Source organism: Miniopterus schreibersii (genome assembly GCF_964146895.1).
Source record: "Miniopterus schreibersii genome assembly, chromosome: 19".
In the NCBI taxonomy this organism is placed as follows: domain Eukaryota; kingdom Metazoa; phylum Chordata; class Mammalia; order Chiroptera; family Miniopteridae; genus Miniopterus; species Miniopterus schreibersii.
Genome location: NC_138119.1, coordinates 1,295,772 through 1,321,061, shown reverse-complemented (window position 1 = coordinate 1,321,061; position 25,290 = coordinate 1,295,772). Strand labels below are relative to the sequence as shown.

General features: G+C 45.8%; 1 protein-coding gene across 4 annotated transcripts in view; it reads right to left on the bottom strand.

Moving 5' to 3' along the window:
- PTBP2 (polypyrimidine tract binding protein 2) overlaps positions 1–14,550 on the bottom strand; it is a 31,696-nt gene extending 17,146 nt beyond the window's left edge. For 3 of the 4 annotated variants that reach the window (XM_081120571.1, XM_081120572.1, XM_081120573.1), the window contains exons 1-3: positions 14,439–14,549; positions 13,333–13,363; positions 1,392–1,467 (exon numbers count right to left, since the gene is read on the bottom strand). In XM_081120571.1, the coding sequence (XP_080976697.1) occupies positions 1,392–1,467; positions 13,333–13,363; positions 14,439–14,446 (115 nt within the window). In that variant the 5' untranslated portion in view covers positions 14,447–14,549. Of the gene's footprint in view, positions 1–1,391; positions 1,468–13,332; positions 13,364–14,438 lie in introns of all 4 variants that reach the window. The other variant, XM_081120574.1, reaches the window with a different exon arrangement.
- Between the last annotated feature and the right edge of the window lie 10,740 nt (positions 14,551–25,290).

The window sequence follows — 25,290 nt, the reverse complement described above, 5'->3', positions numbered from 1 at the left end:
TTCATCCAGTCAGAAATATGTCTTTATATCTTCTTTGATTCATGTGTTGTTAGAATTGTGTAGTTCAACTTATATTTGGTAACTTCCTAGAATTCTTAATGTTTTTAATTTCTATTAAATTCCACTATAATCAGGTACTATATGAGCTCTCAATCGCTTGAAATTTATTGAAAATTACTTTATATCCTCATTTATGGCCTATCATGGTGAATATTCTATGTATATATGAAAACTTATACTGGGTAAACAAAAAAGATTTTTTTGTGTGGACAAATTCAGCTTCATATCATTATGACTGTATCTGGTAAATACTTCATTATAACTTTTACTTAACTGAATTTTCAGGAATGTGTATGTGTGTGCTGAGGTGTAAGCACAGGCCAGCCTCAGAGATAATGTTGGTTCAGCTCCAGAACCCACAATAAAGTATTGAAATAAGGCAAGGATTGCATAAGGTGACTTACAATTTTTGTGCTAGTGTAGGGTCTTGCCTTCAATTTGTAAAAAAATGCAACATCTGTGAAGCGCAATAAAGCGATATACACTAAAAATCAGGCCTGCCTGTATATACAAGCAATGGCTACCTAAAGGAAATCAATATGCGCCCAGTCTCACAATCCTTTCACTGCCGAACACATGTAATTCCTCAAGCAAGTAACTCAGGAAAGGTTTCAGAAAACAGGAACCTTAGTTTTCAATAAAAATTGTAAAGTGTAGGGTTATAAGGTAAACTAAACCAATCACCATCATCATCAGATTAAAGTTTTGGTCTGCCAGCCATAAAACTAAGGTCTAAAAATTAGTCTACATTTGTTTACAGACATAAAAATCAACAATATTGTTTCAGACATATACAATTTTTTGAAACTCTAACTATGAAGAGTAAATAAATCATCTTAAATTTCCAAGTAGATAACATTAAAAAAAAAAAAATCAATCCAAAGAATTAAAATATTGTTACGGCAAAGAAAAAAGGTTGAAAGCATACAATAAAGACAACTATGTAGCTGAAATTTTGGGTCTTATTTATAGTTTGGGCTTTAGGGTTTGTGAACTAGGGAATTAAAAATACTTTATGACACACAAAACACAAAAGCTAAAAACAAAAGTATAGAAAGGGTAAGAGTGAGAGAACTTGTAACAGGAAAGAAAAAAAGATTTTATTTTTGTGATTTAAAAAGCAATCAGACTTTAGTTTCCTGCCCACATAAGTCAGCACCTTCAGGTTTTTCCACTTGACACATTTATACTCCAGTAAAATTTCCTCTAAAATATGTCAACAGAAAGCATTTAAAAATAAAGGGTATTCTGGTAAAACAGACTAAATTTTAGTTTTAACATCCTGCTCCATAAAATGGCAAAAATGACAGACTGTTAAGAGTAAGACTTACCTGTAACCACCATGCTGCTCATATTAGAGTTTGGACTACTGAGAACACTACCTGAGAGTAGTTCGTCAGATCCTCTCTAGAAAAACCAAAATCAACATTAAGACATCTTTAAATTTAGAAATATTAATCTGAAAGTCTGTATCTGCAACTTTTCAAATAGTCACTGACAAAGTGTCAGGTGTTAACACTATAGGAATAGTGAAAAATTTTAATCCCCAAAATAAAAACTCGACTGGCGTATGGATCTCCCACCCTTTCCCGCTAAGCCAATAGTTTCTTTTTTTTCTCCCCTTCACCCAAGTCCAAAGACAATAAATAGGAAATATGACTGGTTCCATAATCAAAAGCTCCGCAGAACTACGCCAATTTTTATAAACCACCTAATGCTGTGAATCCTCAGACCCCGCAGCACCTTATTCATCCAGATAACTCAGGTCTTTTGAAAATGAGAACTTCATCCTAGTGAATGGACAGCTCATCTTCATCATCATTAAAATTAATTAGGCATATACTTTAGTTGCTAAAATACTAAAAGCAAAAGCAAAATCCACAGAATGATAAATTTCTTTCTGCTTGTATAAAAAGACTGAATCATGTCTTCAAATCCTTTAGAGAAAAGGTTATAAATTCGTATGTTCTTGGAAATGCAGTTGTTCAAACAAGCCAATATTGTTTTAGCTATTTTAAAAATGTGTGTAGTCACACACACAATAAAAGTGAAATAGATTAGTATTAAAATAGCTAAGTCAACTGTTTTGCCTATTTTAAGTAGGTATACATTTACACACATGGGTATTAATATTTAAAATTGCTAAGTCAATACAAACTGATTTAAACAACCGCAAGTACAAAGAAGTTGAACACCACTATCAAAATGGAGGGGGAAAAAGGTATAAAGGACATATCAAAGCATTTCAGAAAGTCCAAAACAATACAAATTAACCTCAAACTTTATGCTAATTTGTGTTCAAACTCACAATAATTAATGTTATGTTATAACAAATATCAAAATGGTAAACAAATAGTCACCTCCCTAATTGTTTTACAAGTTTCTACTTATCAAATGCTGAGAAATAAATACAGGCATGACAGGAATTAAAACATCCCGAGCTGCATTAACACCACATAAGCACCATGTCTACCTTCTCATCAAGGTACGGAAGACTCAGCACGGCCCAGTTCTACATGACGGGTATGATGAGCACAACCAGACACGTGGCGATTCTCCAAATGCGGTCCCTAGACAAGCATTAGACTGGGAACGTGTTAGCAACCCACGCTCTCAGGTCTGCCCCACACCCACTGGACGAAAACTGAGATGGCACCCAGAGTGCTGGCAAGCCCCCAGGTGCTTCAGATGCACGCTCGAGTTTAACAACCTCTGATATACATTGTGGGTTCACTATCAACAACAGAAATGTTCACTAGTTTTCCTTTCTTTTGGGGGGAAGTTCTAAGTTTACAATAAAACTGAAAGGAACAGAGATTTCCCATAAACCCGGTACCCCCCCACACATGCATCGCCTCCCTCATTATCAATAGCCCTACTAGAGTGGTGTGTATTTATTATGAAGATGATCCTATGTGGACACATCATAATCACCCAAAGTCCACAGTCTATCTAAGGATTCGCTCTTGATGTGCATTCAATGGTTTTGACAAATATATAATGACAAAATTCATCATTATAGTATCATAGTTTTCACTCCCATAAGAATCCCTGTGCTCTGCTTATGCATCCCCCAGCCCCCAGCAACCACTAATCTCTTTATTGTCTCAGTAGTTCTGCTTTTCCCAGAAAGTAATATATTTGGAATCATATACTGTGTAGCCTTCTCAAATTGGATTTAGTAATATGCACTTAAGGTTTCCCCCATGCCTTTTCATGGCTTGATAGCTCATTCTGTTTTAACGCTGCAAAATATTCCGTTGTCTGGATGCACCACAGTTTGTTTATTCATCCACTTACTGAAGAGCATCTTGATTCCTCCCAAGTTTTTGGCAATTATGAATAAAGCCGCTATGAACATCCATGTGCAGATTTCACCGTGTACCTAAGTTTTCAACTCCTCTGAGTCAATACCAAGGGATGCGATTGATGGCTTCATGGTGAAAGTTTGTTTAGTTTTACAAGAACCGCCAAACTGTTTTGCAGGATGGCTGAACCACTTCCCATTCCCACTGGGCATGTAAGCGAGCTCCTGTTGCTCCATACCCACATCAGCACTTAGGGTTGCCAGTGTTCCTGATTCTGGTAAGGTTGTGTAGTGGTATCATGTTGTTTTAATTTGCATTTCCCCAATGACATATAACAACAAACATCTTTACATATGCTTATTTGCCATCTGTATATCCTCTTTGGTGAGGTGTCCATTAAGAGGTCTTTGGCCTATTTTTAAAACAGGTTGTTTGTTTTCTTAGTGTTGAGTTTAGTAAGAGTTCTTTGTATATTTTGGGTATCTCCCAGTCTGGCTCGTCTGCTAATTCTCTTGTTATTGTCATTCACATAGCAGAACTCTTTGATTTTAATGAAATCCAACTTCTCAATTATTTCTTTTCATGGAGTATATCTTTGGTGGTGTAACTAAAAGGCATCATCACACCCAAGGTCATCTAGACTTTCTATGTTATTTTCTAAGAGTTTTCTAACTTTGCAGTTTACATTTAGGTCTATGACACATTTAGAGTAAATTCTTGTGATGAGTGTAATGTCTGTGTCTAGATTCCCGCTTTTACATGTGTATGTCCAGTTGTTCAGCAATTTGTTGAAGAGAGTATCTCTGCCCCACTGTATTGCCTTTGCTCCACTGTCAAAGATGAGCTGGGTCTATTTATGGGGGGCTCTCTATTCTCACCCATTTAATCTGTCTGTTCTTTCACCAAAACCACACTGTCATGATTACTGGAGCTTCACAGTAAGTTGGGTAGCACCAGTCCTCCTCCTGTTCTTCTTCAATACTGTGTTGGCTATTCTGGGTCTTTTGCCTCCACATAAACTTTAGAACCACTCTGTTGATATCCACAAAACTACTGGCTAGGATTTTTATTGGGATTGCGCTGATTCTATAGATCAAGATGGGAAGAACTGACATCTTGACAACACTGAATCTTCCTACCAATGAACATGGCATATCTTGTCTATTTGATTCTTTGGTTTCATTTATCAGTTTTGAAGTTTTCCCAGGTGTATCTTGTATATGGTTTTGTTAGATTTATACCTAAGTATTTCAGTATTTTGAGACTAATGTAAACGGAATTTTGTTTTTAATTTCAAATTGAACTTGTTCATCATCAGTATAAAGGACAGCAACTGACCTTTGTCTATTAACCTTATATTCTACAGCCTTGCAGCAATTGCTTATTAGTTCCGGGAGATTTTTGTCAACTATTTCAAATTTCCTACAGTCTCTCAAGTCATCTGTAAATGACAGTTTTACACCTTCCTTCTCAATCTGCATACCTATTATTTCCTTTTCTTGTCTTACTGCATTGGCAAGGACTTCCAGGAGGATGTTGCAAAGAAGTGGTGAGAGGGGACACATCCTTGCCATGTACCTGATCTTAGTGACAAAGCATTGAGTTTCTCAACATTAAGTATGATCTTAGCTGTAGATTCTTTGTTCTTTATCAAGTTGAGGAATTCCCCTCTATTCCTAGTTTACTGTTTTGATCATAAATGGGTGTTGGATTCTGTCAAATGCTTTTTTTCCTTCTAATTACATAATCATGAGATTTTTTTCACTTTAGTCTGTTGATGTGATAGATCAACCTAGTTTTCTTTGTTTTTATGACAAGTATGACATTAAGTAAATTTAAAAAAAGGACTCTGTAGTTCAGCCTCCACCTTCTATGTAACTGGTAAATTACTTAACGATTCTAAACCTTAATTTCCTCATTTTTTAAAACAGGGATAACATTTACAGCACAGTCCTTGGGATTAAATGTGATAACACAGGCATCCCTCAGAGACACTGTGGGTTCTGTTCCAACCCACCGCAATAAAGGAGTACGGCAATAAATGAGTCACACAAATTTTTTGGTTTCCCAGTACAAATAAATGTTTATACTATACAGCAGTCTATTAATTGTACTAGAGCATTATGTCTAAAAATACGATGTACATAACCTTAATTTAAAAAAACTTTATTGCTAAAAAAGGCTAACCATCAACTGAGCCTTCGGCAAGTAGTAAACTTACTGCTGGTAGAGGGTCAGGGTCATGCCTCAATATGGATGGCTACTGACAGATCAGGGTGGTGGTTGCTGAAGGCTGGGGTGGCTGTGGCAATTTCTTAAAATAAGACAATGAAGTCTGCCAAATCAATCCAGTCCTCCTTTCACTTGAACGCTTAGGGGCCACTGTAAGATTAACTGGCCTAATTTCAATATTGTCCTTTGTCAGGAAATAGGGAAGCCCAAGGAGAGAGAGAGATGGAGGAAGAGCTGGGCGGTGGAACAGTCAGAACACACAACATTTATTAAAGTTTGCCATCTTATATGGGTGAAGTTCATGGCACCCCAAAACAATTATAATAGTAACATCAAAAATCACTGACCACAGATCACCATAACAAATACAGTAATAATGAAAAAGTTTGAAGGAGACACTAAGCAAATGCTACTGGAAAAATGTTACTGAAAGACTTGCTCTACGCAGTTTTGCCACAAAACTTGAATTTGTACAAAAACACAGTATCTGCGAGACACAATAAAACAAAATGCAATAAAGCAAGGTTTGGCATTACACAGACTGTGATTACCAGGCAAAGTGCTCGGCTCACATCAATAGTGTTCACTATAACATTCCCAAGTGTCAACCAAGCACAGGGCCCATGCATAACTACTAAGTGAATGAATGCTGATTACTATTAACTACTTTAGTTCTCAAAAAAACACTTTTACCCCTCTAGTTTTTAAAAGTATATTTGCCCTCTTTTCAAGTATATATTATCAGTTTGTTCTTTAGATGCTTGCTTATTTGAGAGTCAAAATCTTTCCACCCCAGTGGATTCATAAGTAACTCTGGAGATGAGGGGTACGGAATCTTAGGTCTACTGACGCATAAAAGCAGGCCTGTCATTCTGATGTGTGGAGTGCAGGGCAGTCTCTTCCTCCTTCCTGCAATGTCATCTTCAGGAATGGCACAGTTTTATTAATTCCTTTGTTAATTTTGTATCTGTGGTCTTTTATCCCTCAAATGATTTCACACCACAGCCTTCATAACTGAATATCAAATTTCAAATTATTTAAAATTCTGAGAAATTTTCACAAAAATTACTGAACATATTTTTATAAATTACATTATTTTTATAAAAAAGCATTTATGTTTGCCTTTCTACTGAGTAAAAAGCTTACCACTACTACGTCCAGAAGTGATTCTGTAGTACTGATGTGATGTTAACATTTCCATGTTAACCGATGGAACAATCTTATTTGAAATATCACAACATAGTTGCCTAACTTGAAATAGATATGAATTCAAATGACTCAATGGTACAGTGATTGATGGCTGTTCTGCAGTAGTGGCTGCTGTAACAAATTAAATTAGTGGCACTTAAACTTGGAATCACAATCTCTACTAAGTATGTACTTCTTATTTAATTCATCTAAGATAAATGTCAATTGATCTCAGATTCAATTAAGAAAAGAAATTAAGTGCTAAGATGGGCACTGACGTCCGTGGTTAAATATGACCACCGACACTTTTCCTCCTGTGTAATAACAATGACCATTTCACAGGACACGCACATCTCACAAAAACAATTAGGAAAATGCTAACACAGGAAGATACAATCTATGTGTCAATCAGAGAGAGAAATAAGTGCTTTTAAAAAAAAGGATAAGTAAAAAAGTACAATTCAAATGACATTTGGCATTCATTCCAGTGATAGAAATTTCTTTTTTCTTCTCTCGGTTATTAAATATTCTATTCTCCATGTCAGTCCCACAAACTGGTAGGTGAAAGACCCGCTGGTGCCACCAGGGAGGCAAGCCAGGCTGAAGGCCAAGGCTGACCTGAGTCCCAGGCTCTAGAACTGAAGACAGAGCTGCCCAAAGACTGTCTCCTCTGAGAAGAGGGGACCATGACAGAAGGGACAAGGGTGCAAACGTCAAGTTTCAGAGGAAAGCTAGAGTCTTAGAGAAAGGTCCTCAACCATGCGAGGTGCTGCCGCGGAGACGAGCAGTGGACTGAGCGCCACCCTCCTACTAGGAAGTTGTGAAAGCACTAACTCATATGACCAATAAAAATATAATGATACACTGAGGAGGAGCAATAAAACCAAAGTTCATTTTGGGTAAACAAGAAAACAAAATAGACAAACTTCAGGTGAGGATAATCCGGGGGACGGGGGTTAGTTGCACCTCATCGGACCCCACAGACAAAAACAAAAGCTTAGGAAATCATGAAGCAACAAGATGAGAGAAACGGCCCAGTGAAGACCCTCGTGGGCTGATTCCACTTCCTCACACAACAGGACCTGTGCTCACCAGAAATAAACTTCTATTCATGCCACTATGCTCAGCATTTTGTTAAAGTAGCTTAGCCTTTATCCTAAAAAATATATATATATGTAAACACACACACACACCCCCACACACACACCCCTATAAAGTGTAGAAACAGGAATTCTCAGGCACTGCTAATGGAGTACAAATTAGCACAACCACTTAGGAAAGCAACACGCCAATATCTAATCAACTTGAAACTAGACACAACCTATAATCCAGCAATTCTACTTCTAGAGGAACTCCACTCTTGACATATACTGAAATATGCACAAGAATGCTCACAGGAGCAATTTGTAACAGGAAAAAAATAAAAAACAACCTCATATCTGTCAATAGGGTAATGGTATATTCATATAATCATATACTCTATGGCAAAGAAAATGAATTAGAGCTACATATAAACTTAGGTTAAGAAACAAGTACTGAACAAAAAGAGCAAATTACAGAAGACACACAGCATGAAAACATACATATATTGTTTAAACATGTAAAACAAAACTACATGATGTCCTAAAAAACTGTAGGCACACTTTGAATAATTATAAAGGCAATGTTTACGAAAACACTTCATTGTCAAAATGTAATAGAATCAGCTGTTAAAGTGTGTATACATTTTTAGGGGAACACCCTGAATATATTGCTTAAGATAAAAAATACATATAAATACATGTAGTGAAAGTGCAGATAATTTCACAGGAAAAGCAAACACCAAATTCAGGATAGCTTACCTGAGGTGGAAAGTGGGTAGAAGTAATGCAGGGTGTTATGCACTGAATGTTTAAGTGCTCCCCCCACCCCCCATTCCTATGTTGAAACCGTAACCGCCCTCCATGTAATGTTATTTAGATATGGGGACTCTGGAAGGCAATTAGGGTTAGACAAGGTTCAACTCCCTACCACCAGTCTCCATTTACAGGCTCAGAGGAACCCTCCATAGAATTTCTCTAACCATTAAGTTGAGCTCATTCTGTGTCCTATTCTCTTTCATATTTCGCTGACTTCTTTTGGATTATACAACTTTCATTTCAATCACCCCACCCCCAATTATTTTAAAAGTTATACTCTATCCCTACTCATCCTTATAATTCTAAAATGTAAATTTATGTGACTCACTTTGGACTTAAAATTTCTAGCCTCCAGAATGGCACTGTCCAAAAGAAATGTAATGTGAGCAACACATGTAATCTCATAAATGTCCTAGTACCCATATTGTAAACAAAAAGTCAAAGAAAAAAGTGATACAAATATACACATATTTTATTTAACCCAAAACATTATCATTTCAACATGTAATGAATATAAAAACTGCATTTTTAATACTAAGTCTCAAAAATCTGTACTTTATAATTAAAGATCATTTAGACTGGCCACATGTTGAGTGCTCAATGACCACATGTAGTGGCTACACTAACAGACAATGCAGCTCAACACAACACTTACTCTGACACGCTTACATGGTGTCATAATTTAGTATTTTTAATTCTATTTTTTAAACTCCAAATCAATCACTGCCATTATTTTCTTATACATTCAGTAATTAAATTTACCCTCGGCTCATTGACTTCATGGTTAACGTCACTTCTACTCCTTTCTGGAGTCCCTGGCCTGCTTCCTGAAGTACAACCTCTAGAATGTCCCAGTGGGTCAGTTATAAATGTCCCCACTTGCCTTTTTTTGGGGGGGGGGGGGGGGGGAAGGAGTGTATTTCTGAAAATGTTATTATCAAGGGTAATTTAGCTGATTATGTGACAACAGGTGGACAGTTATTTTCACTCAACACTGAAGATACTGTATTTCCACTGTATTTTGGATGGCCGTGCTGCTGAAGCAGCGTTCTGTCTTTCTAGCTCTCATTCCTTCTTACGGAATCTAATTTTTCTCTGGCTGCATTAAAGATCTTCTCAGTGTCTTTGGTGTTCTGCTTTGTTACTGTGATGTGTCCAGATTTCCTTGTGCCTCCTAAATCTGAGAATTCATGTAACTCATCAATTTTAGAATATCATTGGTCTTTAGCTTTTTTGAATTTTGCTTCTCTGCAATTTTTAACTTTTCTTTCTGGAACTCTAATTAGATATTTGTTAAATTTATCTTTCTTTCCTCCATATCTTTTAGCCTTTCTACTTTCATCTCTCTATTGCTCTGTGCTAAAGTCTGGGTAATTTTTATTTTTTAGTTTACTAATTCTCTCTTTAGTGCTATCTGACCAACTTTTTTTTTTTAACGTTGTAGCTTTTACCATTCTTTTTAAAAAAACTGATTTAGAGAGAGAGGGAGAGGGAAACACCGATTGGTTGCCTCCTGTACTCACCCCCACCAGGAATAGAACCTGCCACTTTTGGTGAAGACAAAGCTCCACCCAACTGAGCAATTGGGCAAGGGCCTGACCAACTATTTTTAACCTGGACTCCAGCCTCTCTTTTTTATCATATTTGACTGGCATTAAAGTGCTCCTTCCAAATCAGATTTACAGATTAAAGAACTATAATCACCACCACCATCATCATTTGAGCACTTATGTGCCATTCTGTGCCAAATCTCTTACATATTATCTTATCTAATCTTCAAAATAACTTTTGGGATAGGTCCTGTTATGCCCATTTAAAAATTTGTAAAACTGAAACTCAGGGGTTACCTGTTTGATGTTACAGAGGCCAAACCCTAGTCTGTTAAATCACCCACTTAACTTGACAAGACCTCCCCTGAAAAATTGGGATTCCCATCCACCACGAATAAATTCCAATTCACGTTAAATTTTAATATTGTTTCTAGTATATAAACTTTAAGATACACGTCTGTGTAGATACCCTTTAGGAATACCAACGAACAGATGTTTATCAAGCAGAGACTATGCCAAGCACAAATGAGGTGAAGAAAAGGCTATTAAAGGAAACATTCTGGGATTAACATCACCCACACCCACAGGCACACCCACAGGCACCCACAAAATCAGATACCATGTCTTCTAGTGGACAGACAGACCACCACTTACAAAACACAAACAGAAAGAGAACCTGAGAGTCTCTAGATCCAGCTACCAACTGACAGATGTGTGCCGATCACTTTACACCCACCAGACTGTAAAGAGACAGACAGTAACAGGCCTTGGCGAGGATATGGATGGACTAGAAATCTCATACACTGATGGTGGCCACATAAAAAGGTACAACCACTTTGGAAAATAGTTTGTTGTTTCTTAAGAAGTTAGATATGCCTCTGCCTTATGTTCCAGCAGTTTCCATCATAGGCAATTCCCCAAGAGAAATGAAAGCAAATGTTCACACAAAGACTTGCCCAGGAATGTTCACAGCAGCTTTATTTATACTAGCCCCAACTGGAAACATCCCAAACACCCATCAAGAGTTGAAAGAAGAAACACATTGCTGTATACCCATACAGTGCAATATTGCTATGCAATAAAAAGGAATAGGCTATTGATATATACAACACAGATCAATCTGAAAATAATTATGCTGAGTGGAACAAGCCAGACCGAAAAAGGGTACATATCGTACGCTTCCATTTATTTAAAATTCTAAAAACAGCAAACTAATCTATATGAGAGAACTCAGATCAGTGGCTGCTTGGGGAGAGAAAGGCAGATAGGAAGGATTACAAAATGATCCTTCGGGAGGTGATGGATGTTAACTGTCTTGATTACAGAATGGTTTCATAGGTGTATACATATGTTAAAACATGAGCACTTTAAATATGTGTAGTTTACCTCAAATATCTCAATAAAGCTATTTTTTAAAAGGCAAGGCAAGATGTAGGCCAGCACACATGGTGTGAATCTATTTGCATAAACAAGGATGTCTACATGTGTGGTAATATATAAACTAGTAACTTCAGGAAAAAAATGCACCAGAAATATTTTAACATAATTGCCTACACCTAAGGAAATAAGACTGGAAATCAGTGAGAAATATTTTGCATTCTGAACTTTTTATAACCATGCACATTACTTTTATTTTTAAAAAATTTATGAAAGCTTAGTTACTTGTACAGAGGTCTGATGCCAAAGCAAAAGTTCTTAACCACCATCCTAGAAAATCGTATAAAACGTAACTTTAGTTATTAAACTTTTATATTAACGATGGGGGGGAAGTTAGCAATTATTTTTGTATCATTTTCTAGTATTTTCCCCCCAAACTACTATAAATATAGAAAACTGGTGTAAGCAGTAAACCTTATCAGGACATGTCTTCCAACCCTCCCTCCTCACAGCAAGCACTGAGCATCTCAGATGCAGCCACTTCCTCTCCTACAGAGGACATCCCTGGACCCTGGACGCTAGTGACAGTACCGACACCTTTCCCTCTGGAGCTAGCCCCCAAGCCAACTCCTCCATCTCAGCTTAGAAGGTATCACTCACTGCCAAATAACATGCCCTCCACCAAAAAGCTCATTACTTCACCCCCAAGCTACGTAATATGATCTCAACAAAAAAGTGTCAATATTAAAAAATGGGCAAAAATCTAGCTCACTATAAGGCAGAGGACAGAAAATAAGCAAGAAAATATAAAGTATTCTGAGGACCACCACGCTGTTATGGATGAAACTTTAAAATTCTAAGAACTATTTTGAATGGTCAGCATCTCTGGACTAAGCACGACTCATGCACCTGAAAGGTTCAATGTCACTGCAGCCGACAGGTCCCTGAGAACACTCAGCCCTCACCTGACCTCAACAGGTTGCGCAGCTTTAAGCAAAACAGTGCGAAATGAAACCAGTTTTGCCAAGACTAACATAAATGAGAGTTAAGTCCCAGGACGTTCCACACGTGCTGGAACGAAACGCCATCGGAGGGCCCGCTGCTCCAGCCTTGGGCGGTGCTGGGCAGGCCTGGAAAATGAAGATCTGCGACAAGGCCCACGCCCAGGGCAGACCGGCGGGCAGACAGGAAAGCAGCGGGGACTGGCGGGAAAAAAGGCCCACGCGGAGCCCGGTCGAAGTGCGTTTCCCCGAGCACGCCAGGGCCGCTTCCCCGCGGGCAGGCCTGTGTGTGCACAGGCCCCGCCAGGGTCAGGGGAGCCCCACGGCGGCCCACCACGGGCACAATCGCCCACTACAGGCGACACTGCCCACCACAGCCAAGGTCGCCCACCACGGGCACGACCGCCCACTACGGGCGACACTGCCCACCACGGGAGAGACAGCCCTGGCCAGCGTGACGGACGGAGCAAGGCCCTCCCGGGAACACAATGACACGACTCTGGTCCCCTCGCTTATCCCGCCGTCGTCGCTTCCCACGTGCAGGAGCCACCAGGAGGCGCGTCCGTCCCCCTCGCAGCTGCAGAGCGTCCCGCTCGGGGCGTTTCTAGAGAAGCGGGCGGCTGCCGTCCGGCCGGGAGCGAGCCCTGCAGGGGCCTGCGGGGGGCCTGCGGGAGGGACGGAGGGAGGGAGGGACCCCGCCCGCCCCAGCCGCGCCTACCTTCACGCCCACGGCGACCTCGGTGACGATTCTGCGGAGAGAACAGAAAGGAGGCCCCAGTTACTCACCCTCCAGGGCTCGGCCCGAGGGCCTGCGCGCAGCCCGAGCACACGGCGGGGAGCGCGGGGCCCCGCAGCCGGCTCCCGGGCGCTTCACAGCCGGGCGGGTGCGGCTCCCACCCCGAGGCCAGGGGCGCGGCCCGGCCACCCGCCCCGGGGGGCCCGGTCCTCCCGCCCACGGCCCCGGGGACACCGGCTTCCTCGGGGACAGCAAGTTAGTTACCGGGAACTTTTCCGCGGCCTCATTCCGGGGCCGCCGACTCCGCCCAGGCCGGCCCGGGCCCTTCCACCGCGGGTCCCGCGCCCCGCCCCACGGCCCGGCCCGACGGTTAGCCCCGGGCGGGGGAGGGGAGGGGCCGGCGTCGACCCGCGGCCTCCGCCCCCCGGCCGCTCGGACTCGCGGGGCCCGTTTTGTTTTCCCGGAAACGGGTCACGGAGGCGACGCCGCGGGGGCGCCAGGGGTCGGCCGGGCCCGCGTGACTGGGCCGGGCGCGCTCGCCCCGCGGCCACCGGTTCGCTCCGGGCCCGGCGCCCGCCCCGCGCGTCCCGGGCCCGCTAACGGCCCCGGCGGCCGCCGCCCCCGCCCGGCCGCGCGACAACAAAGGCGGCGACACCGCGCCCCTCCCCCGCCCCGCCCGCCGCCTCCGCCGAGCCCCCGCCCCCCGCGCCCGGCGAGGCCGTGGGGACGGCGAGGCCGCGCGGGGACACGGACACGGGCGACACGGACACGGGCGGCCCGGCCCCGGCCTCCCCGGCCCCGCGCGGTCCCGGCCGGCCCCGGGTGCCCGGCCGAGGGGTCTGTGGGGACGGGGCCGGTGAGGCCCGCCCCCGGCCCGCGCCCCGCGCTGCCCCGGAGCCGCAGCCGCCGCCCCGGGCCCCGGCCCCGGCCCGTCGCGCCCCGTCCGCGGGCGGCCCGGCGGCGGGGGGTGTGTGCGAGGGGGCGGCGGGGACGGCGGCCCGGCCCGCGAGCGGCCCCCGGGCGGTGCTGGGCCGGACCCGCCGCGCCGCAGGGCCACCCCCGCCTCCCCGGGCCGGCCCGTCACCTACCCGTCCATGGCCGAGCCGGACAAAGCCTCGCTCCGGGGACCGAGCCGCGCACCAGCAGACACACGAGCGGCGACAAAATGGCGGCCGGCGCGCGACGGAAATGGCCGAGGCGGCGGGGCGCGCGGGCCGAGCGGCGGAAAGAGCCGAAGGGGCGGGGGCGGGGCCAGCGGGCGGGGGCGGGGCCGAGGGGAAGGGGCGGGGCCGAGGGGCACCTGCGGGCGGGACGCGGCTGCGGCCCCTCCGCCCCTCGGCCCGCGGGCCCGCCGGCCGCCCCTCCCGCCCGGCCCTGGCTCGGGGCACCCGCGGGCGCTCCCCGGGCCCTGCGCGCACCCCTGGGCCCGAGCCCACCGCGCGGGGGGCGCCCTGCAGCGCATCACCCCACGGGCGCTGCCCCCGACAGCTGTCCCCCCCGGGGCACGTGCTGCCCGCCGCCCGGCGTGTCCCCGGTCCCCGCGCGAACCCGCCGCCCGGGCCGCAGGGCGCTGGGCGGGGTCCCGTCCCCGCGGACTGGCCCGAGCCCGACGGCCCCCAGCGCTCGCCCTCGGCCTCGCTGCGACCTTGACCCCCCTCCGTCTGCGTGGGGCGCCGGTTCCGAAAGACCCACTTCCCGCGGCCTCGGCACCGACCCTACACGCGCCCCGCCCGCCGTCAGTCCCCGGTCTGTCTGTCCGTCCGTCCCGGTGACGCTCGGCCGGGGCGGGGCTGGGCAGGGCCCCGCCGTGCTGACCGACGGGCCCGGGCTGGCCCCGCAGAGGCCCCTGTCCCGAGGGGAGCCCGTCGCAGGCAGAGGCCGCGGAGCCCAAAAGCCGTTCCCGCTGCCCCGGGCCCAGGCCGCCGGTCTCACGGCACCGTCGGAGAGGAGCCGAGGCCGTCGGCCAGGCGGGGCCGCACCGGGCACCGGGCGCCGGCGGGATGGACTGAGCTGGGCCGGGCGGAGGGACCGGCCGCGCCCCGGGCCTGTTCCCTGGGGGCTGCGCCCAGGTCCACTGCTCCCCTCGGCAGTGGCCCCAGGTTCCCCGCTAATCTCCCGGGAGAACGGTCCCTTCACTGAGAACGACGGGTTCCCTTCACTGAAAAGGAAAATGGCATTAAGTGTGGGCCTGGCCTGGCGGCTGAGCTCAGCCCCGCCCGGACCGCAGGGTCTCAGGTGTGACCCCCGGCCCAGGGCAGGTACCTGGGCTGCAGGTGGATCGGGACGCGGGAGGCAGACAACGGATGTGCCTCACGTCGCTCCCTCTCTCTCCCTCTCCCACCCCTTCCTTCTCTCCCTTCTCCTCTCTAAAAATCAATGGAAAAAATATCCAAAAATATAGATATTGGGCCTTCATTCTGGGTGTCTCTGAGGCCTAAATGTCTTACTAAAGGCCCCTCTTAAGCCCAGTGATGGGCTACCCTAAATAAGGGGCTCTGTCAGCACCCTTACCATTTTTATTAACTATTATTATCCACTTGGAAAGCAAGCGGTCACAAATTTGGCTCTTGGATTTTTAACAGCCAACAATATTCACATAAATAAATCTATACAGAGATTTTCACAAAGGTTAAGCATGTCACTAAAGTAATTAGATTGGCTGGTATCTAGTGGTATAAATCTGAGAAAATGTCATAGATAAATTTCCAAGTCCCCATCCAAATCTAAATTTGTATGATTTTTATGAGTTAACCAAGGGCTAGATTATTAATCTCAACATTAGCAGATGGCCAACCTTTGGAATATATGACAAGATTACATTAGTGTTTATGGATTCCCAACAAAATAAGGCAATAAAAAGCGAGCACCTGTACGGTATTATTTTCATACACATACCTTTTTTGAGCGTAATGATTTGTTCTTTCCTTTCTGCACGGTAAATGTTTTGACCTTTTCCAGAGATTTACACTTATGTGAACGATGATTAATTCTAAATTTCAGTGTATGCGAAGCCAAAATGAGGCCTCATGTCGGTGCAGCAAAAATAGCTAGGATCTGTCCACACGCTCTGACTTCCTTCCCAGCCCCACCTCTCCGCGGCTAAAGACTTAACTTTTTCATCCCCTCGTTCATCCCCTCGTTTCTTCTTACGAGACGACGAAACTATAATAGGGTCGAACAGGTGGGTTTTTTTCGATACGTATTTTTGACTAGGTAATTTAAATTCAGAACAAAACAAATTTAAAAGGTATAAAAGCTTACGCAAAAGGGGGGAAGGAGCAGATAGAGACAGAAGCAGGTTTAGCGGCGGCCTAGGGCTGGGAGGGGGGTGGGGCACAGCCGTAAATGGACACAAAGTTTCTAGCCCGGTGGAAAGGCTCTGAGAGAAGGTGGTGCAGACGGCTGCGCAATGCGCTGAATTCGTGGAATTACGCACAACCCGGTGAAACCCGTAGTGTGTAGATTGCATGTCAGCAGAGCTGTGACCAAGAGGAAAAGGGTACAGCGCCTGCCCGCCGGCGGCTGGGCCCCGCCCGTGCCTGGAGCACCCCTCCTGAAACGCTCTGGGCACAGACGGGTTACACGCGGGTTTTCTGTTCGCTCCAAAGTAGCAGTCTCAGCGCGCGGCTCTGCAACTTGCTTCTCAGCTCGCGAAGTCTGTCTGGAGGTCTTCTCGTGCCAGGACATTCAGCAGCGCCTGGTTCGTTAGACGGCTGCACAATATTCCGCCAACTAAGGCAACCGTGACCGACGGCACTAGATCCCGTTGATGGACATTTCTGTGCCTCCGGTCTTGCTACTTATAAGCAATTCTGCCATGAATATCTTGTTTCTAAGTCATTTTCCCCATGTACTGGATAAATACCGTATATTACATTTCCGGGTATGCCTTTTTAATGTTAAAGCACGCTATGAAATTGTGCTGCAGTTCCCTGAGTCCTTGTGGGAAGATATTTGCATTACTATGCTTTTAAAAAGAGCTGATTTCTTTAATACATGGAGTTCCTACCAAAAAAAAAAAAAAAAAGTCAAAGGCCAACAACCAAATCAAAAACTGGGTAAAGCATGTGAATAGAACATGAACACATTACAGAAAAGTTAAAGAAATGCTCAGCCTCACTTGTACTCAGAGAAATTCAAGGTAAAACTGAACTAAGCTCTTCTTTTTAACCTGTCAATGCCCACCTCCCCCTTCACCCCCAGGCAGACGGCACCAAGCTTCCTGAGGACTGAGAAAAAAGGATTCTTTCCTAAACTATCAATGATGTGAACATAGAATAAAGACACTTCTAGGTGCACTGAATATCAAAAAGTTTGTTTTCTTGTGCTTTTTTTTCTCTGAAATCTTCTGGAAGATGTATTTCCAAAATGAGGGAATGCAACAGTAATGAAGAAGATGTGGGATCCGGGAGACCTGAGATCCAGCATATGAGAGAAGAAAATTAGATGTTGGGAGAGAAGGTCGAGGCCAACAGCTGTGCACTTATACAGCTATGCACTTATACAGCTATGCACTTACCCACCTATTCACCTGCACAGCTCTGCACCTGTGCAGCTCTGCAGCTCTGCAACAGTCCTTCGGGTCCAATGCAAATGAGATCAGAGAGCTCCATGAAAGATGTCTCCAAGAAAAAATATGGACCTTAAAGGTTAAAAAAAAAAGTCTAAATACATTGAGCAGAGTTTTGTAGTGCTGTTGAAATGCTTAGGGGGAAAAAGTTAAAGGTACATGGGAAAAAAATTCAAATTAACTCCAAGTTAAGTAAAAATTTGTAAAAAAAGAAATCATAGTACACCCTGTGGCTGGGTTATAAAAATAGTTACATCTTCATAACAATGGAAGCACTGAATATTAATAAAATTAAGGTTGTGAAACAATTCTGTGAGCCAATGGAGAGGTGCGGATGCGTGTGGTGGGAATATGAAGTCCCACGTTCCCCGGAGGGAGTCAGCGGGCCATGTCTGGGACGGTCGGGAGGCACTGGCAGGTGGGCCCGTGCTTCAGGGAGAAACCGGGCGGGCGGGGGCACAGCCAGGGCGCTTGTTGGTGGGCATGGCACTGGGGGAAAGAAACGAGAGAGACAGAAAAGCGTGGTTTCGGCTTTTCTTTATCGCGTGGTAAATCTTCGGCAGCTATCCACTTTCTGGGCTATGTGCACGTGTTACTTTGATAAAAATAAATCCCGCATTTGAAAAAGGGTTAAAGGGCAGCGAGCAAAGGGCCGCCTGGGCCCGAACAGCGCCCCCCGTGTGCAGCAGAGGGGAGCCTGTGTGCAGGTGGAGCGGCTGCCGGCCCCCCCCAACCGCGGCAACAAAGAGTGTTCTCGGGAGAGAGCACAGCAGTTTCAGTGGGTCAGCAGTTTTTTAAATGATCATGTATAAGGAACAAAACTAGGGGAGAAAATGAGAAAAGTATAGAAAACCACACAGAAAAGTCCGAAGAAAAAATGCTAACTGCAAAGGAGATGACCTCATTTTGCCTTATAATATTATAAATGATTAAATACTATAAAAGCCGTATTACAATTTATGTAGCTTTCTGTAAGTGGCCACATCCGTGATGACTAAGGACCAGTGATTTGCAAATAAAAGTACAGGTTTTAAGCTCATTCTTGGAAAGAGTAACCCTTCCAGCCGAAATTCTTTGATAATTTCACAAAGAAAGGAACCAAAGGAGCAAATGGAAACCGTCGGCCTTTGCAAATCTTTTACTGTTTCTAAAACTTCTCAAAGCAGTTTGAATGCATTGGCTCCTTCACACGGGCAATGAAAAAATGAGAAATGAGAGATGAACATACTCAGATTTGGGTAAGTCTCCTAATTATTTCTCAATGGGCGTCTCTGTTGGGCACTGTCACCCCATCCATGACCCCTCACCCGTTCGCCTGCTCTCCTGCTGTAGAAATACAGGACCTTTTACGACGGGGGAAAGGGCTATGATTTTTTTTCTTATTTCGTATTTACAGTGAAGTGTTTACCGAATTTGAAAGTGAGGATATTTATATTAGAAAGATGTAGTCAACATTCTAGGAGGTACTGGGAGGAATGTGGTAGGACACGAATGTAAACTCCTGTTCGGGGGTTAAAAGAACCGGTCGCACGAGCGCTCTGCGCGCCCGCGGGTGTGTGGTTGTGTGACAGACCCTGTCGGGAAATCATGACGCCCTGACCCAAGGCGGTTACAGCCGCAGGACAGTCACCATGAAACAGGAGTGCTCAGTTAAGGATGCAATAGTCCCGTCGTGTTCGACTCAGGTTGGCCCATTCGCTGTTGTGCCCGATGAACAAATGTTTAGAAAACAGTCGTCACGCTGGGATAACTGGGGATGGTATTATGGGGGCAGCTCCACAGTCACTCTGTTCTCTCCTTGTGTCGGAGCCATGAAATGTGGGTGACTCTGGGGGAAAAAGAGGGTCTCCTCAGCTTTGGTGGCATCCGAGGCACAAACGTAGTCTGATCATAGGTTAACCCGGCCGTAGCCACTGGCGTGATCAGCCTGACGAGCTTTTCCCAGACGATGTCCTGGGCCAGCCGGGGAAGGGGCGAGAGGCGGCTGGTGCTTGAGGAGGCGCCCGCGGCTTTCGCTTCAGGCGTCAGGAGGGCGCTTTCCTTGCGGCCCAGCCGCGGGAGGGCCCGCAGGTCCCCGGTGCTCGCGTGCCTCTGGATGCCCCGACTCTCTCAGGACACGTTCACGTCCACGCACCCTGACGTCTGAGAGGTCGTGCCTGTGCCCCTGTTACATGAAAGCGGCAGGGCCGAGCCGGGCTTCGAGTTGTTTATCCGCAGGCAGTGCAAGGCCAGGGACCCAGTCACCCTCTCTCCTGCTCCCCGTGAAAAGGTCAGTGCAGGCCGGGGGGGCGTCCAAGCGGAGTCTGTGTAGAGAACGAGCCCTGTGTATACGGCACGTGCCGGGCAGCCCGGAGATGGATCGTAGGGACGGCTGCACACGGCCTGGACGTATCGATTGCGCCGACCTGTACACTTAGAAGTGGTTCCGTGATCAATTTTAGGTCATGTGTATCTTACCACAATAAAAAACACCCATGTAAGCATTCACTCATCCAGTGTTAGTGAGCACTGACTGTTAGGGTTGCCGGATAAAATACGGGACACAGTGAAACCCGAGTCTCAGAAAAACAATGAATAGTTTTTTTAGCGTAAACATACTTGAACTAAAAAGTTACTTGTTGTTTATCTGAAATGGGACATATTTATACCAAAAAATATCCATTGTTTATCTGAAATTCAAGTTTCACTGGCAATGCTATAGTTTTATTTGCCACATACAGCAAAATTACCTGCCATGCATCTGACGCTGAGGCGTAAAAAATGATTCCAGCCTTTGAGAGGTTTTCTTAAGTTATGTTCACTCTTAGACATCTTAGCAATATGAATTCTACACACACACACACACACACGTATAATGTCACTAGAGTGAATTATTAACTTCAAAAGGAGACTCTGAGTTAATAATTTTTAAATGATTCGGAAAAAAAAAACCCTAATGCTAATAACAAGAAAACAGGAGCATGCCTACAAATTCATTCCCAATTTTTATGGTGTTTGCAGGTAGTACTGGCATAGCGTGGTTACAGTGTAATATTTTCTTCTTATTTGAAAGGCCATAATGAAAGGGCAAGTTTTTAAAACCTTAATTCTTTATAAGAAAAAATACATCTCTATTTGAGACTGTAGTAAGGATGCTTTACCATATGTTAATATTTTAAAATTTGTAATTTTAATGTATTTATATATTTCTTATTTTTAAAATCACCACCACCACCCTCGTCCAGTCAGTGTTGAAATATACATGAACCTCTTTCCCGCTTGTAATTCCTCCCTCCTGCATCCGCGCCCATGGGTTAGCCCTCCCGACAGTGACCTGCTTTGTCCCTCAATAGGTTTCCGTCCTTTGACCTCTGCCCAAAACGTGCCCATTCTGCTGGCACATTTTGCTCCTGAAATCTTTTCCACCCTTTAACGTGGTGGCTTTCAAATGGGTTTTGTGTCGTCTTGTTTTACTGAGAGCCACCGTAGGAGATGTATTTTACCCTGCAACCCAAAACACACACGTATGTGCCCAAAACTGAAATGGAACAGTGTTCATGAACGCGCCTTTCCCTTATTTCGCATGATGTAAATTCACATTTCCTTTTCTGTGCTGTATTTTATTCTGCACCATTTCAATTTTTTAAAATGCGAGTTTCATCTCATCAAATTGATCCCTTAACCTGATTATGGGTTACTGTTCTCCAGTGGGAAACCTGGCTTCGATGCTTATGTAAGATGTCCCTTCCTGGAGGAAGACTTTTATCCCCTTAATCCCAAACTCTGCTGAGGGCTTTGTACTCCGGATTCGCTAATGAACACAGCCCTGCCGCCGCAGCTACCTGTTTGCGTCTCCCGCCTCCTCGGAGGACTACAGACGTCCCCAGGGTGCGGCGGGTGCCGGGCTCGGTCGGTGCCCTCTGTGGCATCTAGGACTCAGAGTCTCACTAGAACTTAGTCCGGTGAAAACAACCTGATCCAGTCATGACCTGCCTCGTCGAATCTGCCCCAGAGGGTTCTTCGTCCCTTCTGTAGCTGCATCCGATCTAGGGAGCTGATGATGCCGTTGTCCCCGAGGTGCCCCCGTCATCTCTAATCAGTCCACGTGGCGTTGAGTGATGCACCCAGACGCTGCCGGTTCCGCTAAGGCCCCGCGCTGGGTCCCGCTGCCCCGTCGCTCCCTTGTGGGGGGCAGTCGTTTTTACGGTGCTTCTGAGTCCGCTCTGACGCAGGCGAGCCTGGGAAACCCAACCCGAGCTTTAGAGTCTGTGGCAGGAGCCCTGGTAGGGCAGCAACTCCAGTTCCTCTTATTAGAACAAAATAATTAAAGGTATGGTAATAATGGGGGGAAACAAAAAATAAAAGCGGAGCACTTGAATAGAAACTAACATTTTTTTTTTCATAAAAGCAGTACTCCGTAGCCCGATTACATTCAAAGGGGGAAATCCTTTAAATATTGTTTTTATGAAAACCACAAAGAGGATGCCCACTCGTGCAACTGTTTTCTAACATGAAAATCTTCAAAGACTGCAACTCCCCTGCAACGCCTAAAATTCTCAAAGGGGGCTCCCCCTGGAGCAGAACACTTTGAAGGTGCAATTTCTTCAACCACAGGAGTTTTATCAGAGAGAAAACCCTTTCCAAATTTTCCTCAAGCCGGGGACATTCTTTAAGGAGGAATTATTTCAGAAATAGAAAACCTGTCCTTTTGGTGATATGTGTAGAGTCCTCCAAGTGAGCCCTTAAAAGTAAGGAAAATAGCCCTGGCCGGTTTGGCTCAGTGGTTCTAGAGCATCAGCCTTCGGGTTGAAGGGTCCCGGGTTCAGTTCCAGCAAAGGGCATGTACCTCAGTTGCAGGCTGATCCCTGGCCCCGGTCAGCACAAAAGAGGGAGGTAACCTCAATGTGTCTCTCACATGGGTGTTTCTCTCTCTCTCTCTCCCTTCCACTCTCTCTAAAAGCAATGGAAAAATATCCTCGGGTGAGGGTTAATAAAATATATATACATATACATATATATATAAAATAAGGAAGCTAAACTACTGAAGTAATATGTACTACAGTTAAGTCCGGCCAGCAAAAGAACATTCTTGTCCGCACAGAACACACTACACTTCCTTTTGACTTTGTGGAAATGTAAATGCCTTGGTTTAAGGCCGTTAGATACATAGATCTAATTACAATAAGGGAAACAAAAATGTTATTTTCTAGGATCTTCCTTTTGGTTCAAAAAGAAAGCAAAGTTGGCTCTGAGTTCAAATCCGGCTCTCTGTGTGGGCCCGTGGCTGCCCCCTTTGGCGACCGAGGCATTACCAGCGGTGCGAAGGGGTCACTGTGAACAGCCACGGCCCTGCCCACTGGGCGGTCACCTCCCTCCCTCTCACTGAATTCGCTCTACGTGACTTTCGGTTCCTAACAGAAAATTACTAAAGCTGTCATTTCAACTGCAGCTAAAAGACTAGTGGCATTTGGTAGTCTAAGAAAAAGATGCCTTTTTCTGAAAAGCAAAGCTACTGTAACTATTTTAGACGATACTATTGGCACAGAGAACACAGCGCCAGAATAGCCATATTGAAAATGTACATTGTTGCATAATTAAGCCAGTCTGGAAACTACTATAATTCTCCACACTTGTGCTTATATTTAATTTGGCTGAAGATAGTAGAATAAAAATTCAGATATAAACTCAAAGGGAAGAAAGTGTGTGTGTGTGTGTGTGTGTGTGTGCGCGCGCGCACAAGTACATTACTTACCACATTTCCTCCTTCCAGAAGCCAAACTGTTTAACACATGAGTCAAGCTCTTTGTGATCTCAGATTCTGGGAGTCCGTGGAGAGAAAGCAACGGAGGGACAGATAGCGGCCGAATTCCAGTCCCGACCAACCTGACGTGCCAACGAGACGCACACAGCCGGGGAGACGCCATCGCATCCAAGTCCCCCCATTTCAGGCTGAAGAGCCCCCGCTGAACACGTGTGATCGAGGGCAGGCCCACGTGCTGAACACGTCATACAGCTTGGAGCTGCTGCGGTTTAACCAGGTTTGTCGCTAGTCCGAGTGTTTTCTCGGGAGAGTCACCTGCCTCCTAGTCAGTACTTTTCCTAAACTTTTAGACTTCGCCTGCAGTGAAATCGGACTCCAGCCTTTTGCATGAAAAACCCGCTTCACAGTCCATTTAAATAACGTGATTCCTTTGCTGTTTTGCTTCTGGAATATCTGTCCCCCCAAAGGGCCCGACATACTGATGTGTCTTCTCTGTTGGAGTCTCTGTTATTTAAGCTGCATGGAACTTTTGAGATGATGCTTCTGGAAGGCGATGCCCCCAGCGCCGGGCTCCTTGCCACGCTCAGGAGGGCGGCAAATGGTCTGAGCAAAGTCGTTTCCCTCCTTTATGCCCGAAGCAAGTCTCTAGGATGCTACACATGGAAACACAGCTCTTATTCATTCATTTTAATGGGCAGCAAGGAGTCCGGGATGTTCCGGTTCAGAAGCTGATACCGTGTTGCTTTGACCGCAGTCCTCAGTGTGCTGGGCCCTGCAGTCCCCTGCGCTGGAGCGTGGCGAGCGGGCTCACTGTCATCAATCTCAGGAGGAAGGCGACACGTCTGATCTGCCCAGAGGTTTCCAGGCGCCGCGCCATCCACCAGAGCCCGCGGCTGCAGTCGCTTTGCTGCCACGGTGGCTGCTCAGTGTCGGGAACTGGGGGCACTGAATATTCATGGGAGAGCCAATCACTGTCCCCGGCGTCGCAAATGCCCAGTTTTCTGATGTCGCTGCCTTGCAATCTTCACTTTAGAGGAAGAGTGGAAGATGTGAGCTCATCCCCCCCAGAAGAAGTGCCCTCCAGCGACTGTGGCCTCCTTCCCCTGTCACGTTGGAGAAGTTTGCTCGCTTTAGGCAGAGCTTGCCCCTGGAGGGTCCTGTGGAATCGGAGCCAAGGCCAGGCTGAGTCCCCAGGGGCCTTCCCGTGCACGAAGCCGCCGCAGGACGGCAGGTGCGCCCCCCTGCCAGGGGACTCCTTGAATTCCAAGAGACATTTTTAGGGCGTAACTCAGGGACTTTGTCAACCTACAGAATAGACGTGAATTGTCATGCTTTAAAAAATAAAAAAGGCCAGAGCATTACATTCCAAAGTAGATCACTCATTAAGTTCAAAAGGCAACGAGGGGACTGACAGTTATGTCAACCGGGAGCTGCCTTTGGGGCGTTGGTTCTAAGTTGTTCACATGGGAAATGTAACGAACAAAATAAACCGATGAGTGAAATAGAACCAGAGGTGTGGAAGCATGGAGCAGACCGAGGGATCTCAGGGGGAAGGGGCTGGGGCCCGAAGAGATGAACCAAAGAACTTACATGCATGTGTGCAGAGCCCAGGGACACAGACACTAGTGTG